At 25.2% G+C, this 15,071-nt stretch overlaps 1 protein-coding gene across 3 annotated transcripts; it reads right to left on the bottom strand.

Moving 5' to 3' along the window:
• Positions 1-1,317: 1,317 nt before the first annotated feature.
• Positions 1,318-14,580, bottom strand: LOC145745823 (AP-3 complex subunit delta-1-like). 3 transcript variants are annotated; one of them, XM_082563988.1, is made up of 32 exons: positions 14,433-14,580; positions 14,045-14,140; positions 13,489-13,569; positions 12,963-13,151; positions 12,714-12,843; positions 11,767-11,906; positions 11,509-11,582; positions 11,121-11,170; positions 10,849-10,877; positions 10,387-10,407; positions 10,043-10,091; positions 9,718-9,863; positions 9,345-9,493; positions 8,832-8,961; positions 8,524-8,627; positions 8,150-8,381; positions 7,626-7,771; positions 7,089-7,233; positions 6,904-6,960; positions 6,605-6,622; positions 5,960-6,073; positions 5,406-5,549; positions 5,201-5,277; positions 4,974-5,109; positions 4,673-4,813; positions 4,204-4,304; positions 3,951-4,077; positions 3,590-3,774; positions 3,024-3,239; positions 2,630-2,751; positions 2,444-2,529; positions 1,318-2,332 (listed from the first exon to the last, which is right to left on the bottom strand). In XM_082563988.1, the coding sequence occupies exons 1-32, from the start codon at positions 14,526-14,528 to the stop codon at positions 2,237-2,239; spliced, it is 3,627 nt and encodes a 1,208-aa protein (XP_082420114.1). In that variant the 5' UTR covers positions 14,529-14,580; the 3' UTR covers positions 1,318-2,236. The 3 variants fall into 3 exon arrangements, with proteins under 3 accessions (XP_082420114.1, XP_082420115.1, XP_082420116.1); XM_082563989.1 differs by lacking the exon at positions 6,605-6,622; XM_082563990.1 differs by lacking the exon at positions 10,387-10,407.
• Between the last annotated feature and the right edge of the window lie 491 nt (positions 14,581-15,071).

Genomic DNA, 15,071 nt, shown 5'->3' with positions numbered 1-15,071 from the left:
AAAAAAAAGTATAATTTATTTAGCGGCAAGCACTAGAACAAAAATTTTTTTAGGCACAAATTTATAAATATTTTTCGAATTTTAAAATTTTTTTTGGAAACTGACATATTATTTAAATTTATTTATTTTATATTTCCAAAAAAGCGTAACATTTTCAAACTTTTCCTTATCTAAATAAAATTTAGCCAGCAATTTTGTAATTTAAATCCTTGGTGTTTTATAATATTTTCTACTACTTTTAATACATCACATCTTATATAACCTCCAGTAAAATTAACTACGTAACTTTTCTGAAGACCATTTACAAATAAATGTTAAACGTATTCTTAGAAGTACATTTCAATACGACCTTCTCATATTGGCCACCAGTTATTAACATGATGAAAGTCAGGTATACCTATTTATCTAGCCCCCCGGCCATAAAACATTTTACAAGTCACATCGAATTTTCTTAATTTAAGAATATGCAAAGATAATATAATATTTAAAAATACTACATACCCATTATTACCCGAATTTTGCTAATTTAAGTGATATTTAACACATTTTAACCAAATTTAATACAATTTGATCCTTAAATACTTGTCCTTTTTCACTATTTTTACAACTGATAACTCAAAATAAAAACACGTTTAATTTGAAGGCCAACAGTTTACCCATATATGCTAATATCTATATCAGAACATTTTTCGCCTATAGCCAATTTAGCATCTTTCAAATTTGACGTAACAGGCTTAAGGCATTACGAGTTTAATTATAGCTTGCCGGGCGTATATTTCAGATTATGATGCAATTAGTTTTTCCGAAAAATGTACGCCGGAAAACGTATTTAAGCGGTGTAATTGATGTTATATTTTTTACCCTGTTATTAAATTTTAGTTTCAAAAAGTCAAAATAAGGCGGACCCGTTTTTAAATACCAGTAAAATCATTTTGACAGAGCTGTTTATAATGTATACAAACAAAAAAAGTTAAATTTAAATTAGACCAAAATATTTATTTTAAATAATAATGTTAATGGCATTTATTAAATTTTAATACATACCTAATAGATATATTTATAACTTTTTTGTTTAAAGCATGAATTGGAATTTTTAAATCCTGTAAATTGTAACATAATTGTTTTTATTTTTTCAAATGAAAAATTATTCTTTTAGCCTGAACCCAATCCTAAGTTGCCTATATCAAATTATAGATAACCCTATGACTTTAAAATTAACATGTAAATGTTAAATTAGGAAAAAAAAATTCTTAGACACCTAAAATTACACTAAATTTTAAATTTTTCCCCAAAAATAATTTCACATTAAACTACAAGTGTAAACGTGTATTGCAAACTATAAATACACATCGATATATGCGGCGAAGTTTACTACCATAGAGCAATAATATAACCCACCAAACATAAATACAAGTACATTTACGACATTTCTATCTTTTTAAATTTAAAAAAATGACTGTTTTTATGAAAAAAAGTTGACATGACAAAAACAAACAACAAAATAATTTTTGTGAACTTTTTTTAAATTTCTCGTGACGTCATTAATTGAAATTGACGTCACTTTTTATGAAATTTGGCACCAAGCTTGAGTTAATATTTCAGGTATTCCGTTTTCGAGAATAAATTTTCCGCGCATCTATTTATAACCTAAACCTATTATGACGTCACAAAAGAAAAATAAAAATTTTATATCACATGTAAATACAGGCTAAACCGAAACTACTTAAAATATGTACAAGAAAAAAAAACGATATATACTAAACTTTAAATAAGTGTGTTACACTATACGCGAGAAAAACACATATTTAAAAAAACATCTAGCTAGTTAATTGTTACACATAATTTAAATTGCACCAAAAAAAATATTATTTTTAATCTACTTGATATACAATGGCATATGTATTAATATATTTTTTGGCAAATTAATTTAAAAAAATGGAAATTTTTATTACAGCCTTAGATTACTTTTATAGTTTTCAGTAATATGTTGTTTTAAATTAATATGTTTTATTGTAATTAATTAATTTGTTATATACGTTAGTTAAAATAAAAAAATAAACAATTGCCTACTAGCTATTAGAATTGGACAGTTGCAAATATAATAAATAGTTTTACTAAGCACAAAAAACTTAAATTTTTAACCTTAAAATAAATTTAAACTTTCCGATAACAATATTTTTTTTCAAAAAAAAAAAATTTTTTTGATCGCTTTTTAAAAAATTTTTCCCAAAATTTCTTACTGTGTTGAAAGAATGTTAGCTCTAACCTCGTCTAAGACATTTGAGAGAAGAGAAAGGTTGTCACTTTTTCCATCAACATTAACCACACTTGACTGCACAAGAGAAAAACAGAAAAAAGATTAAAAACTTGATAATTACCAATCAATAGCAAATTTATAAAAAAAAAATTTCAAAACAAAACTTGTAACGAAAGTGTGACTCACCGACATATATTTGATAAGTAAACAGATGTTGTGACTTTGCATGGATGTGACAAAGAGTGAAGCGCTCTCGTCAATTCTTTCAACGACTAAAAAAAATTAGAATAGAAAAAATAAAAATTAACATATCAAAAAATATTAAGATTATTTTATTAATTAATTTCAAATAAATTATTTAAAAAAGCACACCTGAAAAGTTAAGAATGAAACAAAGTTTTTGCAAAAGTTCCTCCATTTCAAGATTTGTTGTGACCCTGATGGAAGATTTATCGGAAACACTGCCATTTGAAAGTAGTTCTGTAAACTTGTGACTAAAAAAATAAAAATTTTTTATAAATTTTTTATAAATTTTAATTTTTTTATTTAAATAAAAGTTAAAATAACAGCCTACCAGTAATTTGACACTAAAGCCTAAATATTAAACTTCTGACATGTTTTTTTATGCTAAGCAAAAGCATCAAAAGTGCCCTACTTAAAACAATTCGACATGTTAGCAGTGGGAATCAAACCTAGAACCTTACAATGTAATACCAACACAGTATTGTCCAAATGTATTTTTTATGCCTTACATAAAAAGCCTTACCTTGAGCAAGGGGTTTGAACTAAATATGTTGAACACGGGACATGTAGTCTAAAATCTAACTTCTCCACACTATTGTCACAACTGTAATTCAAACTGCCACGTAATTTTTGTGGCATGGTCACACTCTGTGATGTAGCCTCGACTAAACACTCATTCCGAGACAAGGGTGGTAACGAAAATTGAATTGAGATTGGTTGCGACCCGGTACGAACTAATCTAAAAAATTTAACAAAAAAAATTTGTGAAAAATTTCGAAAAAGTATTTGTTAAACAATTTATAAAAATTAACTTTTTTAAAATCTTAAAATTTAAACATTTTTTAAAATATCGTTATCATTACACAAAAACTTTAACACAAACAAAAAATTTTTTATATTAAGTTACAGCAAAAATATTTAATAAAATCAAATAACAAAAAAATTATTTTAAAAATACTAACTTCATCAAATTTAAATACTTTGTAGATATTGACAAATAAATGCTTTCAATTTTTTTTAAGATATAGGTATCAAAAATTACATATCTTATAACATTAAATACTTAATTTATTAAAATCAAAAACAAACCTTGTGTTTAAAGTATCCAAAATATCAAATTCAATCCCATGAATTTTTTTGTCTTCACACAAATTTGAAATTAGTAAAGAAATAGCAAATTTTTTATTATCTCCACCACAAACTTGAGTGTTAAACTCAATTTTAATATCTTTGTTCTCGCAAAGTGGTTTGTATCTTGGATATTTATTCTTAATCTAAAAAAAATAAAGTAAAATTTAGGTTTTAAATTTTAAAATATTTTTTTTGTTTTTTACTTTAAAAAAATTATAAACAAGTTTATAAATTTGAAATGCAAAAACAGTTTTTAATAACTAAAAAAGAAGAAACTATTTAAAACATAAAAAAGTTAAAGTTAAAATATCAGAAATACTTGAATATCTTCTTCCACAACTTCTGGTTCATTTTCTTGTTTATTTTCCTTTCCTTTCTTGTGTTTTTTGCCTTCTTTCTTTCGTTTATGTTTCTTCTCTTTTTTAGCTTTAACTCCAGTTTCAATCCTAAAAAAACATTTCAAAAAAAGCAAAAATTTTAAACAGCGTAAAATAAAAAAAAATTTTTTTTTTACAAACGCTATTAAATTTGTTACATTTTTATTCTTTTAAAACAAATAAGACCACACTTACGTTTTATCCTCAATATTATTTTCCAATGCTTTTTGTTTAGAGTTTGTATGATTATCAGGTTGAGTATCACCAGTGGACAACCAAAAATTAATATCATCACTCTATAAAAAATTAATAGGAACATATTTTATTAGAAATATTGGATTAAAAATGATCTAAGTTAATTAAATAGGGAAAAAGCAGTAATAGTAGAAAAGTGGTGTTATCAGCAGTAATAGTTGTAAAAATGGAAAAAGTAAAAATAGTAATAATATGAGTTTTAGATACAGTTTAATATGGTAGAAACTTCAACTGTGTTCAATAGTAAAAATTATTATAAAAAACCCTTTTTATATAAAGAAATAATCAATGCTATTACAAAAAAAAGTTATTTTCTAACTGTTGTCCTTTGCTATCAGTTTAGTCCTTTGCAACCAGTTTAAATTTTAATTTAAAATACACAAAATGACATAAAATTTATTCAACTCACTGGATCAACTTCTTTTTCAGCAACATCAACATTTTCTGTATATCCATTTACTGTTGGTTGTTCTTCAATTTCAGGTGTTTCGATTGGTTCCTCTTCGACCAATAAGCTCTCACCTTTGCTTTTGTTCTTGTGAGATTTTTTCTAAAAATAAAAATACCGAAAAATTTAAAAAAATCTTGTAACGCAATTTAAAAAAAGCAAATTTGATATTTTATAAAAATTAAAATTAAAAAAAAAAAAAAACATTCTCAAGGTGGAAGTACAAATGTTATATATTATTATAAAGATGAAGTATTTAAACCTTCTGTTTTTTGTTCTTTTTTGATTTCTTTTTTTCTTTCTTAACTTCTGCTGGTTTTTCCTCCACATTCTGTTTAAGTAAAGTTTTATTTTCCCGATGTCTTGGTTTTGGTAAAGCTTCTGAGGCAGCCAGAGGTCTAAACAGATAAACAAAGAAATTAGCTGTGGGCGGAAGTTTCAAAAGTTGTTGAATTTTTTATTAATAAATCGAATTTTAAGGATACTCACGAGTCTAGGTCAATATCGAGAGCTTTGTAGGGATCAACTTTTCCACCTTCATCTTCTGAATCAGTTTTTACTGCTCCCTATTTAAGCAAATCATTTAAAAAACATATAAATTTTTAATTTATTTTAAAAATAACAAAAAACAAAAAAATTTTTCACTTTTTTGTTCATAAATTCAAAAAAAAAAATTTCCAAAAACTTTCTATACCTCTGGCATCTCTTCACTGACAACATCCACAACATGGTGTTGCACAACCTCCTCCTCATCCTCACTGATGTCCTTGGTCTTTCTCTTCTTCTTCCTTTTCTTCACTTGCTTTTCAGCCTGCTTTCTCCTTCTGCGATCTTGCTCCTACGAGATTAAATTAAAAATTTAGTAAAATAATTTAAAAAAGTATCATTTATGCAATGGTATTGTGTTTATAAAATGTTGCAGAAATTCAATATTTTGGAAAACTAATCTTGCACAATGCCTTTTGCTATCTAGAAATGGTGTCAAGGGTGGCTCAAATCCGTCACCTTTTGGCTTATAACCCGATGCCATAACCCATACACCCAACTTCTGTTCCCACAATGAACTTTTTTTCATAAAACCAATTCACTATTTAACTAAGTTTTGTGGCCCAAATGTTGAATATAAAAAAACTTTTATTTGTGGTGTGCAGGTAAATATTAGTTTTATTATTAAAGCAATTTAAAAACAAAATTAATTAGTTAAAAATAAAGCTTACAATATATTATTATAAGTTTTAACAGGCTTACCTGTCTTAGGTATCGCTCACTACTTGACATACCAGGAACATGAAGTGGAACACTTATGTCTATCTCAGCTACTCCATTCAAATCATTATCCGCATCTGGGTCCTGGTATCCCTTCTAAAAAAATTATTCATACTTAATGGAGCATAGCAGATGATATAATGAAAAATACACGGACGTAATCTCCAATTTAAAGGCTTTTTTAAATAAAAAAATTGGTGTTTGTGGTGCTTTGAAAAATTATTACATACATATTATATAGTTGTGATTTGCAACCATATTGTAAATATCAACTTGTAAAATTAAAAAAAAAACATTTTAGGTTTATTGTGTAAATTGAATGCTATTTTTGATTGAATGCTATACTTTGGTATTATTAATTAAAGTTAATTTAAATACATTTTGTTTAGAAAAAAATAATTATAAATAATAAACAAAAAAATAATTAATTAAAAAAAAAAGAACTTTAGCAATTTCTAAACCTTTCGCTTAAAACTAATTTTAAATAAATATGCATTTACGATGAAAACTGAAAAATTAAACAAAATTATAGAGTGTTATATATAGTTAGGTATATCAAAAATTAAAAGTTTGTAAGTCTGTAAAAATTAAGAGTTAATCAAAGATGGATGCACCATGCTTTTTTACCTTTACTTTTGAAATAGTCTATAAATATATAACAAAAAAATTATTATTAAACACTGTAAATCACTGTGTAGTGATTACAACACTTGGGTTCACATCATGAGGTTGATAGTTTGATTCCCACTGCTTCAGAGCCCAAAGCCAATAAGCAGAAAAATTATCTGGCAATTTGCCTAAAAATATCTAAAACCTACTAAGCCTACTGAAAATTGAGTTGTAGTAAGAAATGTTAGCTTGTGTAAGACGTGAAGTCAACCTTCTTAAATGATTTAATATATTTTATGTTTTTAAAATAAGTTTACCTTGCTCATTAAATAGTTGGGGTTATTAGCTTGTTCCTTGGCTCTTTCTTCTCTTCTCTGTATTTACCAAAAATTTAAATTAGAAAAAAATAACGAAAAGAATTAAAAAAAAAACAATTTTTTTTCAATATAAGATAGTGTTTTACCCAATAATAAAATTTGAAAATAAATTGAAAAAATTTTACCCTGGCAATTTCCTCCGGGGATAAAGTAACTTCAGGTTTACTCGGAGAATAATCTTCATACTCGTAAGTTGTTTGACCGAGATTCTGTGGTTCCTCGTCACTAGAGGACGATGGAGGGTCGTTGATCCATGAATCAAGATCCAAACTTTAAAAAAAAATAGAAAAAAATATTAAAATAATGTAATATGTATTTATATAATCCCATTTATTTGTGGTGCCAATACTATGTAATAAAATATAATAAAAAAAATGTAACAAAAATATTTTATTTTTTGTAAACTTGTTCAATATTTTTAAAAAAAGTACAAAAACACTATTTTTAACAATTTTCATGAGAATTTAAGAGTTGATTATACTAAAAATAAAATTTATAAATTAAAATTCTCTTTTGCCATGTATAGGTGATACAGTGTTAAAAAAAATTATCGAATTCCAAGGAATACAGCATAAGCAATATAATAACCATAAAACATTGCCTTAAACAAACATTGTTGATTAATTTATAGTAAAAATACGCAATTTTTTATAAAAACTTACCCTTCAGGAATAGGAACTTTTCTTTGGGCTTTAGGGGCAACTGGGTTTAATTCTCCTTTAAATAAACAAGTAAATTCTTCAGCTTTAAATGAATCTTTGTTCTGTAGTTTCTCAATGTATTTAAGCATGGACAAAAGACAAGATGCCTAAAAAAGAATGTTAATTTAAGTTTTTTTTTTCTTGAATTTAGTTAACATAAAATATAATTGTAATGATGGAAAAAATACAAATATAGAAAAATTCTATTTGAATGCTGCTTCATACAAAAACTATATTTTAATATTGTTAAAAACATAAAAATTCTTTAAAAGCAAAATATAATCATTTTAGAGACCAAATAAAACTTAACTGCTGAATTTAAAGATAGCAACTATGTTCAGATTAATAGGCTATTCTTTTTTTTACTAAAATCAAATAAAATTATCCAATAATTTAAAATATTTGTTTATTCGATTTTATTTCGTTAAATAAAAAAACAAACCTTGAACAAATGATTAAATTAAATTTTATTAGTTTCTTCTTACCCTTTCTTGAACTTCTAAATTTGAACTCTGCACCAAAAGTGGCAACTTCTCCAGCAAACTCTTCGTCAAGTTGGCGCTTTTCTCTTTATCCTCGTTCTCGTGCGCTTGACCAAGAGCGGATGAATACAACTTCATGACGTTCTGTAAATAACACGCTTGGATGTGGCCAGGAAGACTCAACACTCGAGGTCGCAACATGGCTTGGATTAAAACATCTGGATGATCCAAATATCTAAAAAAAATAAACAAAAAACATTTAAAGAAAAATAATGAAAAAATTCAAATTTTTATTGAAAATAATATAGTTAAATTATAAGGCCACTAAAAAAGATAAATGGCACTTAGATATAAAACTAAAAATATTTTTGTTTTACTTTGAGAATTCTCCACAAATATAAGCTGCAGCGTAGAGCACTTCTTGCATTCCATTTCTTTTAAGCTGGGCTGTTATGGCATGAGCATTTTCCAACATGGCACCCTGCAAAAATTCACTTGTGTAAACGTATAGTTAAGATTATTATTTTATTATTACCACTCTATCTTTTATTTAATCTTTGTATATTTATAAATGAATGACTCACAAATAATAATTTACAATTCAAAAAACTGAGTATGCAATTTTTTTCTTTTTTAAGCATTATTTTTAACATTCAAAATCTATTCAAACACTTAAAAAACTCACCATTTGATTAGCTGCAAATTCTTGAATAGTTTTAACTCTGATAGCAACATCTAATATCTGATTCGATATTAGGGACCCATGTCGACTTTTGCCATCCATTCTTGTCAGTTCAACCAATACACTGATATACCTAAAAAATATGGATTTTTTATTTAATTGTTTTTATTTATACACAACATTTTTAAAATATTTAACAATGGTCCTTTTAATCATTTGGCTGGTTCCATTAAATTGCCTGTAGCAATATAGTTGCAACAGTTATTTGCCTGTCCACACTAGACAGAAGTTTTTTTTTTCTAAAGCTCCCAAGATATTCAAAACATTGTCTATAAAACTTTAAAGCCAGCCTATGGGCCTTATTTAAACTTATTTAACCAATATATAATAACTAAGTTTTTTTATTTATAATAAATAATCAAATTTTATAAAGTGCTTGAAAAGATCTTCTTCTGATTAAATTTTTTAAAAGTAAAAATGGCGTTGCAGAATATTTATTTTGTAAGTTTAACTTACCACTCGAAGTTGGTGATGTATTGAAAGTTATTTTGTGAGCAGATCTCAATAATTTTAAGAATTAATTCGTCTCTATATTGACTTCCATCAGCTTTTTCAACATGAATCATTAATTTTTTAACTATTTCCATCAAATTTTTCCGTGACACCTAAAAATTAAAAAAAAAAATAATAATAAATAAATAAATTACATTTTCAAATTTTTTGTCCAAAATAACTAAAAATTAAAAAAATTTGAAATAAAAAAATGTAAATTTACATTTTTAAGAATGATTAAAAATTCACAGTTTTAATTACTTTTACCAAAAATAGGACAAAAATGTTAACAAAAATATTTAAAATTTTATTTTTATAAAAGACATCAAAAAATTACCATTCCAAATAAGAGATCCAGCGCTCGAAGTCTTATAGATTCATCCTTATCATCTAGGCATTGTAATATTAAATCCTTGTGTGCTTGTACAGCTTTTGGGTGAGTTTTAAGGATACGAGACATGGCAAGAAGGCCAAGATATTTCACTAAAAATATTAAAAAATTGAATTAAAAATTTTTGTAACAAGTTTTGCAAAAAAATTTTTTTTTTAATTTTTGTGATATTGCAACTATTTTGACTGTAGTTGTTTTAAGAATGTCTTCCAAAAAAATTTAGTCCAAAATTTAACATTTATACTGATTGTACAATATTATAAAATCTTACAATTTTGATCGGAATCTTCGATTAAAACTCTTAACTTTTGTACACAAAGCTGAAAACAATTTTTTTTTTATTTAAAACAAAAAAATTCAAATTTTAAACAAAAAAAAAAAAATTACAGTTATAGAATTTTGTTGAGTATGCAGAAATAGAACGCCTTACATCAATTATTTTTAAATAACTTAATTTTTTTTCTTTATCGTTTAAATTGTATATTGTATTTTTGTTATGAAAAAATTACAAAAAAAAAAACATTTAAAAAAATGTATGTATTTAAATTAATAAATATCACCACATGCAAATTGTAAAAATAATTGTTTAGTTAAGCAAATGTCATGCTTTAAAACCTTCATAATAGTTCCATGACCCTAGTGTAACAAATACAAAAAAAACTTAAAATTTTTTAAACTTTAAATTTATATTCAAATAAGTAAAAAAAAATATGCAATCAGTTTAATAAAAATATGTTAAAAATTTAAAAGTTAATATAATATTACAAATTCATTACCACTACCACCAAATTATATAAAAAATACAACCAAATTATAAAAACAATTGTTCTTGTAATACAAAACAAGCATACAAATATATTAAATGGATAAAACGCAAACAAATTTATTCTTGTTAGTATAAAACACAAATACATATACAATAGTTTTTTTAAGAAAAAACAAGCAAAAACATATGAGTGTTAATACAAAAACACACACACATAAAATCGATAAAAAACAAGCATTTTTTTGTTAATACAAAAACACGCACACACATACAAAAGTATAAAAATGATAAAAAACACGAACAAAACTAACCTGAATGGAGCTACTATGATCTTGCATTCCTGAATCAAATGAAATTAAAACTTCATTGAAAGCATTGGAAATATTTTTAAAGTTTAGTTTAAAGAAATAAATTAGTATTGAACGTCTGATAATTTTTAAAAAGCTAGCGATCACATTTTAAAAATATGTATTAATTCTTTTAGTTGGAAAATAGGCATAATCTTTTGTTAGGTGTGCACTTACAAATACACACCATTTATTTGGTTTACAACTGTTAATCTACTTTATATTCTTGAAATTACCTTGGACCACAGTATTAATACACTCGTATAACAATGACATTGCAGAAGTACTAAAAAAAAAAAAAACATTACTTAAATAATATTATAACCATAAATTTTTCTCTTTAATGTCTGTTTAGTAATAAAAAATAATTTCAAATTTCAAAACTACTCAAGTTAGATATTGCAACATATCCCAACCCAAGCATAGAGTTGCATGTTACCCTTACTCAGTTTTAAGTCGTCTTTAGCAGTTTAAAAAAAGTTGTTTTGCATGATAAACATGGTATCTGTTTTTTTTGTTTGGCAGAAGTTTTTACTGTTTAAAGCGCAATACTTTAAAGTGCTATAACATGGAAGCAGTTGAAATTGAACCGGGGACCTCATGTAGTGGGTTAAGCTAACTTACTTGTGTATTAGATTGGTTAGAGGTTCAATTAATTTTTTTCCAAGTCTTGGTTCCAATGGTGTTAAGGCTCCAAACTATAACCAATAAAAGTTGATTATTAAAACAATATATAACCAAGCAATAACTTAAAATTATTTTTTCCCATTTAAAATTTAAAATTTTTTTTGGTGGAAATTTAAAGGTATTTTTTAAAAGAGAGTTAGGGTAAAAAGGCATAATAGAAAATGTTTTAGTTGTTTAAAAAAAGCATAAACTCACCAGTTTAATAATTTTAATGAGGACCCAGTTATTTGTTGAAGTTGTCATGAGTTTAAAAAACACTGGCGCGAGTGACAAATAATTTTTTGGATTTTTTCTCGCAAGTTCGCAGATCACGTTTACTGCTGCTGACTGAACACCTAAAAAATAATTTTAACGTTTCTTTCAAAAAATCGAAAAATATCAAGCTTTAGATTTTTTTTAAAGTTTTTTTTTAGCAAGTTATTTAACATTTTTTAAATTAAAGATCGTTTTTTTTTTAATGTACCACATTTTTAAATGCTTGTTTTTTGTATTCAAGTTTTACATAAGCTAAATTCCCCTATTTTGTGTTAAAATGAATAATTTATAAATCTTTTAAAGCAATAGCAATAAAATCCGAAAAAACAACATTAAGTAACATTTTGCAATCCTGAGTTGAAGTTTTTCAAACAATTTATCCATAAAAAATTTCAACATAGCTCACTTAACAAAGTTTTGCAATATTTTAACCATTGGAAATGTAAAAAAATAAGGATTTTGATAAAAATGTAATATATATATATATATTTTTTTGTACATATATATACAGTTAAGAAGTTAACTCTTAATTGTGTGAAAGTATTTAGCTAATAAAAACAGACTTAAAGAATTTTATTGGTTTGAACTAAAAAGATTAAAAGAAAAAAATCAATAAATCAATTTTTATCATTTAGCAATATTTAAAGAAAAGCTACAAGCTAGTTTACAGATTTTAGCCTTTATTTACATCCAAAAATGCAAGTTTAATTTTTGTTTTTAATTTTTTTTTTTTTTTGATAAACAAAAAATGTAAATTTTTTAATATAAAAAACAAATTTGGATTTTAAATACTTAAAAAAAAATTTAACTCTTTTTAAACGATTTTATTTTACAAAATTTTTAAATATTTTAATAAAAATATTATATTTTAATAAAAATATTTAAACCTGAATCTGGATCTTCCAACTTCTCTTTCAATCTCGGAAACGCTGGCCTCAGGGCTTCCGGATAACAAAGAAATATTTTGTATGAAATTAAAACAGCTCGCTTGCGTGTATAAGGCCTTATTGAAGACATCTAAAAAAAGAAAATTATAAATTTTAAATTTTTGAAAAATATAAACGTTAATTTTATTTTTTTAACTCTTATGACAAAACCTTGACTTTATCTAATCAAATAAAAGTAATACAATGTACCAATGCTAGAATATCATTAGCCAGATCTCTCGCCAAATCAGGAGTTATAAAACAAGACAACCCGTTTAAGGCAATTCCTGCATCATAACCATTCTGTGAAGTCAAATCTTTTCTTATCATGTTAGTCGTTAGCATAAGCACATCAGTCTCTGAGTGAAAACATTGTGATGCTGCTAAGTATCCAATCCTCTGTAAAAAACAATAAAAATTAAATGTTTAACCTTAATGAAAGATAACTATTATAAATATTCCGGGTCACAGTGTATATTTTTTTTCAGCTCAGTATTAAGTTAATATGTATAAAACAAATAGGATAAACTAATAAATTAAATTCTAAAACATTAAAATTAATTTGATTTTTTTGAACAAGTATATATACTTTAAAATACAAAAAGACAAAAACTTGATTTTACAGAGATAATCAGATTATACAGCAAGCTAAAACAATGAAAAGGAAATTAAAAATTAAGTTTAATTTTAATCCTTTAAAACTTTTTACCCATTTTTTACGCACAAAAATACTTACCTTAAATGTAAATTTAGGAGAACTCATGACCTCAATAATATTGAAAGCTGCCCAGCTTATATCATATCCAAGCATTTGAAGCTAAAATTAAAAAAATATGAAATTTAATTTAATACCGAAAAATTTAAAATTTAACGCCATTAGTCTATTACTGATCGAACATTATAAAACCAAAACATATTGTAACATCAATTAAACATAGAGTAACATCAGTTACTTTAACCCAGTCTCGAGTTGCTTGTGGCAGTTTGGGATATGATTTGCCCGGTAAGTATGCTGCTGATTACGTACTGAGTCAGAATTGCCCGGTAAGTATGCTGCTGATTACGTACTGACTCAGCAGAAGTTCATACCGTCTATAGCACCTTACTCAAAGGCGCTACAGCATGAGACCACTGAGGATTGAACTTACAACCTCATGTGTAGTGTAGCAAGTGTTCTTACCACTACACCACGCTGCCGGTTTAATATGTATACCATATGAAAAAATCTTAAAACTTAAAAAATTATATATAAACTATAAATATTAAAACAACAGAATCAAGTAAAATCTTACATAAATTAATTTGTTGACGGCATTAGCTTTAGCTGCAACATTTTCCTGTTTTAGTTCAACTTTTATCTCATCAATACACTGAGACACAAATTGACCCTAAAATAAAAAAATTTGATTAAAAAAAGAAAAAAAAGAAGTAAAAAATTGTAAATATAATTTATATACAATTTAAATACAAAAAAGAATTGATAATAAATTAAGAAGCAATTTTTTACAAAAAAACAATTTTGTTATTAAAAAAAATGTATTTAGAAATCTGTAAAAAACAAAAAAAAACATATTACCAATAACATTCAATACAATTTAATTAATAGTATTATATATATTTATATTACAAATAAGAGTTTAAATTTTTTTAAAAATGTTGTTTTATTTTTTATTGTCTTACTTCGTTTTCTTTATGATTTCTTATTCCACGAACCAAATCTTGTAAATTTTTGTCAAATATTCTATCTATACTTCCTTTCACTTTCTTGAGAGCCATTTTCGAGTTTTCAAAACCAAAAATGACCTAAATTATAGTCAAAACCCAAACTAATTTCTAAAAAATAAATTAAAAATAATTAACAGAGTTCATAAACAAAGTTACTATCGGCTGACAAAACTTAGCCTTTTATATAAAAAAAATTTCTGCAGTAATTATGCCAAATTTAACATCTTAATTGGTTATAAATTTCAAATATTTATTAAAAAGATTATTTTACACCAATTTTAAGTAGTTTACATTATCAAGCAAAACCAAAAAGTTAGCTTAGACAATTAATTATATTGAAACCAAGAATTGTACTTATCATAAACGAGCAGTTTAACAGTTAGTTTTTAGTCAGTTATTACCAAATACATTACCCCATACGAGAAAAACTGCTTACAAAAACTAAAATTAATGTGACGTCATCGACTTTTTAATAACGTTTAAATTTTTAAGTTTAAGATTAAACGAAATTTACTGCGGTATTCTATAACTTAATACATAAACCTGTAGAAGATATGCAAGTAGTAAATTTTGACAACTTTTTAGCTGCTTTGT

This window comes from Corella eumyota, chromosome 3 (genome assembly GCF_963082875.1).
Source record: "Corella eumyota chromosome 3, kaCorEumy4.1, whole genome shotgun sequence".
Lineage (NCBI taxonomy): Eukaryota > Metazoa > Chordata > Ascidiacea > Phlebobranchia > Corellidae > Corella > Corella eumyota.
The sequence above is the reverse complement of the archived record's forward strand: the minus strand, read 5'-3'. Positions and strand labels throughout refer to the sequence as shown.

Coding starts and splice junctions, on each gene's coding strand:
- LOC145745823 (XM_082563988.1), bottom strand. CDS start 14,528: ATGGCTCTCAAGAAAGTGAAAGGAAGTATAGATAGAATATTTGACAAA. Junction 13,570..14,044: donor CCGTCAACAAATTAATTTAT/GTAAGATTTTAC, acceptor TTTTAATTTTAG/CTTCAAATGCTTGGATATGA. Junction 4,305..4,672: donor CTGAAAAAGAAGTTGATCCA/GTGAGTTGAATA, acceptor AATTTTTTATAG/AGTGATGATATTAATTTTTG.